At 36.7% G+C, this 5908-nt stretch overlaps 1 protein-coding gene across 1 annotated transcript; it reads left to right on the forward strand.

The window, feature by feature from the left end:
• The first annotated feature begins 1083 nt into the window (after nucleotides 1-1083).
• LOC128046474 (olfactory receptor 5AC1-like) lies at nucleotides 1084-2013 on the forward strand. The gene has a single exon (XM_052638586.1). It carries the CDS (start codon nucleotides 1084-1086, stop codon nucleotides 2011-2013), a length of 930 nt encoding a protein of 309 aa, XP_052494546.1.
• Nucleotides 2014-5908: the final 3895 nt, after the last annotated feature.

Below are 5908 nucleotides of genomic sequence, written 5' to 3' on the forward strand. Positions count from 1 at the left end.
TTCATGGAATCATGATAAGATAAAATCACCAATTGTATCTTTATTAGGCTCTTTAATTCCAAATGTATGAGGACTACCTATCTATCCATTCATCTATCTATCATCTATATCTTGAGGTGAAAGATCCAAATTTCCTAATAACTTTTGACCTAATTATGAAATTTGTAAATATCAATTATAGATTGCGAGTTGACAAGAAAGATAGATAGGGTTAGTCAGAACAAAATGTCCACTTTGGAAATGAATCAATCTGAATCTGTACTCATTGTCCACACGGCCAGTTTTCAGTGGTGATATATCATTCAACCTTCTTGCTATTTGTATTGTTTCCATGTCTCTTTGCAGGTATATACTTTAAAATATATTGTCTTTAAACTAATATTTGTTCATGTAAATGAAGATCAAAAATAACTAAGATCTATCTTAAGATTAAACTAATACAATTTTGGTAAATAGGTAAATTTTTGTATATATCTTAATCAACAAAAATATGTATATAAATTGTGTTATTTATTTTATTTTGAGAAACAGCTGAATTTTCACACTAAATTATAGGTGGATTTTCCCTTTCTAGGTAATCTAAGAATCTCTATGTTCACTTCCAAATATCTTAGTATCTCTTTTTTTGGATTTACTTTTAGGCAAAATTTATATGTCACAGAAGAAAGTATAGTTATTTAAAGATCATGTCAAATATTTCATTTGCACTATTGACAAAAAATAAAATACTTATCAATATATCAAAAAGGAAAAGTACTTAGTTCTAAAAACAAACAAGAAACTTACTGTACTTTATACCTAACTTTATTCATTTAGAAAATATTTTTTGAGTATTACAAAAGAGAGAGAGAGAGAGAGAAATCACTCTCAATGGTTGAAGTTAAATATCACTGAAAATATTGAAAAGTGTATCTACATAATCCAAAACAATTACTGAACTGAAGATATATTTTTACAAATGTCCTGATTAAAGGGTATACATAAACAAGGAAGATGCATTTAAAAAAAATAAAATAGGACTATTTTCATGGTCTTTTGTGACTATGTTCTTCACCTACTCTTTTCACTGCAGTGATAGTCTGAATGGATATGATGGATGCAAACAAGACTCTGGTGACGGAGTTTGTTCTCACAGGACTCACAAATCTCCCAGGGCTGCAGGTCCCCCTGTTCGTGGTATTCCTGGTCATCTACCTCACCACCATGGCGGGCAACCTTGGACTGATTTTTCTTATCTGGAAGGACCCCCATCTTCACACCCCCATGTATTCATTCCTGGGCAGTTTAGCCTTTGCAGATGCTTGTTCTTCCTCTTCTGTGACTCCCAAGATGCTAATTAATTTCTTATCTGTGAATCACACTATATCCCTGGTTGAGTGCATCTCCCAATTTTATATTTTTGCTTCCAGTGCAAACACAGAATGTTTTCTCCTGGTAGTGATGGCCTATGACCGCTATGTAGCCATATGCAACCCCTTGCTTTACCCAGTGGTGATGTATAATATCTTCTGCACCCAGTTAATAGGTATTTCATATATTATTGGGTTTCTTCATCCCATGATGCATGTGGGTTTGTTATTTAGATTAACTTTCTGCAAGTCCAATGTAATACATTATTTCTACTGTGAAATTTTACAACTATTTAAGATTTCTTGTACTGACCCTAGAGTTAATATGCTCCTGATCTTTGTATTTTCAGTCTTTATACAATCTTTCACTTTTATGAGTATCATTATCTCTTACTCCCATGTTCTCTTTGCCATCCTGAGAAAGAAGTCTGAAAAGGGCAGGAGCAAAGCCTTCTCCACCTGCAGTGCCCACTTGCTGTCTGTTTCCTTGTTCTATGGCACTCTCTTCTTCATGTATGTGCGTCCTGGGTCTGGATCAGCTGAAAATCAGGATAAATTATATTCTTTATTCTATACAATCATAATTCCTCTGCTAAATCCTTTTATATACAGTCTGAGGAACAAAGAGGTTATAGGTGCCTTGAAGAGAATAATAAATAAATAAACATATTTTAAAGCAAAATTCGAACAGTTCTTTTCAAACTTTGCAAAATCAAAAAGTCTACAGTTAAGCAAATTGGCCTTGGCTTTATCATTTAAACCGAGGGTAATGTCTAGGGCAGTGTCTAAGTACTGTATGATGAAAGTCATCTTCAATGGCAAGAGGTGTTCATATCACAGAAAACTGAATTTTTAATGAAAAATTAAATCCTTTACATTTGAAATCCTTTACATTTGAATCAGTTCTAATGATGTGGATGAAACTGGAACCTATTATACAGAGTGAAGTAATCCAGAATGAAAAACACCAATACAATACACTAATGCATATATATGGAATTTAGAAAGATGGTAACGATAACCTTGTATGTGAGACAGCAAAAGAAACGCAGATGTATGGAACAGTTTTTTTGGACTCTGTGGAGAGGGTGAGGGTGGGGAGATATGGGAGAATGGCATTGAATCACCAGTCCAGGTTTGATGGATGATACAGGATGCTTGGGGCAGGTGCACTGGGATGACCCAGAGGGATGGGATGGGGAGGGCGGTGGGAGGGGAGTTCAGGATGGGGAACACGTGTACACCTGTGGTGGATTCATGTCAATGTATGGCAAAACCAATACTTTACAAAACCAATTGCTTTACAATACTGTAATCTGCCTCCAATTTAAAAAAATAAATTTATATTAAAAAATAAAACCAGGGATTTAGGGCTTGCAGTGTTTCACTCTGTAAATTCCATCTAAATTAGATACAGTAGTTTGCAGTTTTACTGTGTCAGACATTTGCATGTTTCTTTGTTTGAGACTGGAGTGAGTGAGTGAAACTAATTCTCTAAGCTTGAATATCAAAATTCTGGCTGTTTCTCAACTGTTCAGAGACTCAGATGAAATGACTTCTTGTAGGAGATTGTCCCTGAAGAGGAAAATTTCTTTGAATGAAGAGAAGGTTTAAAAAGCACAGAATACAAGAGATCGGTGCATTTTACTGGAGAATAATGGAAGTTGGGATAAAATTAAAAATGCACTATTGAATTTGGTGCAAATATATGCAGGTACATAGTGCATTTTACTGGGAAATTAAAGGCAATAGTGATATTCAAGAATTTTCAGATATTAAAAGATTTCAGAATATATTTCCTCAGATATTTGTCGTCTTCTGTTTAATAAAATATAAACATAAATTCATATAATTTTCATACTTCTTATACTCTTGCATGTTAACTATTTAAGTAAAAATATACGATGCAATTACATGATGGAACATTTCTTAACTTGCGTAAGTGCCACCCTGGAATGAGTCTCATTTCCAAAATGATTGTAAAACCTGTAATATAATATTTATTGTTCTTTCATTCATTGCTCTGTATGGAATGTGTAGTGACTTTCTCTATGGGCCATATTCTAAATTTAAAGGAATTCTAAAGTAGTAAATGTAAAATTTGTTTGCGCTTATAATAATATTGCTAGCTAACCACTGCTGTTGCAAAATCCTCAGGTGATGATGACCTGGTGTTGCTGATCAATAAGGAAGAATTCAGAGGAAGAAATATGTAGACAGAAAATCTGATGTGTGGATACAGCAGGTATGCAGGGTAGGAGGATGCAAGGCTGAGAACTGAAGCCAGTGATGCAGCTCCTCTGCCCTGTCTTAGACTATCTTCAGTCTTTCACAGGGCACTGAGAATAAGTGAGCTTAAAATGATTATGTGAATGTAGTCAGCTATCTAAACAGGCAGTGACAAGAAGAATGAACAGACTGAAGGCAAATGAATTAGAAAGTTCTACAAATCAAATCAGTACTGGGAGAAAATGATCCTTGTCATATAAATGGAAGAACTTATTAGGGGCATCTCTGGTGCTGATAGAGACTGAAGTTTCTAACCCATCCATGCTTCTGCAAGGGGTCCTATCCTCTCTTCAACCAGTTGGGGGAAAGGGTTTAGATTTGTGAAAAAGGACACGATTACTACTATTTCAAAGCACAAGTGCTGTGAAGCCATGTAATATCCAAACTCATCAGGAAACTCTCACATATTGAAGTATTTAATCTTTGAGAGTATTTTTGGACAGAACTGACCACTGGAGGGAGTCTTGGCAAGTTTAGTTTCACTCATTCTAAAATATAGCTCATCAAGCCATTTCCTAGGAACAAAAGAAATTTCAGTTTCTGAAGTTAAATAACCTGTAGTGGATAACACTGAAAGTATAGTAACCACAAGAAGACTGTGTTCCTGGCAAATAGTCCCAGATTTCGGGGTAAAAGAAGATATACAACTTTCTAGATAGACTGGATTACTAACAAAGTAAAGATAAGTATAGTAATATTTGATGTCTCATTTTTTGAACTGAAAATAGAGACAATGGAACAACATTTATAAATTACTGAGAGAAAAATAATGGGTTCATGAATAGTGTTGTGCAGAGGGATTGTGAGTGATCATACCAACTGTGTGCACTCCTTCACTCAGGAGTGCCGGGGTCCTGCCCTGGTGGATCCAGGGAATTCGAAGCGGGGACGGCGTTGGCGTGAGAAAAACTTATTTGTTTATTAATATAAGATTAGATTAAGGAACAATAGTATAGTAGGAAAATTAAGTAGAGAAGAGGGCTGAATAACTTGGATTATGTGGAAGACCAATAAAGCTCCAGACAAGGAACTTGCACCATCCACGTTAGGCCGCCGGCGCCCGTTTGAATATCGGAGAGTGCCCCGCCTTGGGCTCTCTCTCTTACGGATCTTAGAAGCCGGGACAAATAAGTAGACATGATGAGCCTCCCTGCTCCAGATGGGAATTCAGCCAGAAAAAGAAAAGAATGACATGGGGAAGCCCAGCATCGGTGCAAGACTCCAAAAACTATTTTTCAAAATCAGCTTATATACCCCAAGTTGTACATAAAGAAATAGAGTTATGCAGGGGCAGCAGTCCTGACCCTCATTGAGACAAGGCTTTCTTTTTGCATACCCTCCCGCATACAAAAGGTCTCAGGTGGTTTACATTATCTTCTGGCCAAGAGGCTTGTTAACATTTTTATGGCTCTCTTCCTGGATAATTGTCCAGAAAACTCCTTTTCCCTAGAAGTGTTTTTTCTTTACTCTGCATCATCCTCAAAGTACAAAAAAGTTACATTCCTATAGAACAAAGGTGCAGTGGGTTATAACAAAGAAAGTACTTACCTTAAAGATCTAGTGTTGCTAATACCAGGTCTACTACTTGTTTTTCTAAAGACCAACTATATCTAAAAATAGAGGATATAGAAATTTGGCAGCAAGTATTGGCTCAACAAATGGAACTTTTAATCAGTCCTATTCTAATATTTTGACTCCTTGGAAGCCCCTACATTCCTAGGATGTTTTAAGCTTCCTGTGCCTCCCACAGTCAGGAGGCCTCAAACAATCACATGCGCAGCTGTACGAGTCCTGCAGGCAGGCTAGAAAGCCATCAGAGGGGTTTTTGGATTGAAACACTCGTATTATGCCCAGGAGATTTATTATCTAAAAGCTCTAATTTTTTCCAGAAAAAGTTGGTGGGGGTACAGTCCCCTGTTAATGACAGAAGAGTAGGTGGAAAGCATAACACAGTAAAGCAGGCAGATTCTGGTCTTGGGGGGTGGATGCTCAGGAATTTCCAGGGGGAATCCCTGAAGCCTATCACGTCCTTGTGTTTTGTCAGGCTTCCTTCCGCATGACCTTGTCACGGGTGGGATTCCTCATGCTGGCTCCCGACACAGGAGCACTATTCACAAAACAATATTGTGTTGCTGGCTGCCCTGCGTTTTAGACACCATAAGCAATGACACAGTGGATAATGATGATATGATTGGGAACAGTATTTTAAGTAGTTAGATTTTGAAGACTATAAAGCAAATAACATTTCATTACTCTTTTAGGTGAATTGT

Source organism: Budorcas taxicolor, chromosome 1 (assembly GCF_023091745.1).
Source record: "Budorcas taxicolor isolate Tak-1 chromosome 1, Takin1.1, whole genome shotgun sequence".
Classification (NCBI taxonomy): Eukaryota; Metazoa; Chordata; class Mammalia; order Artiodactyla; family Bovidae; genus Budorcas; species Budorcas taxicolor.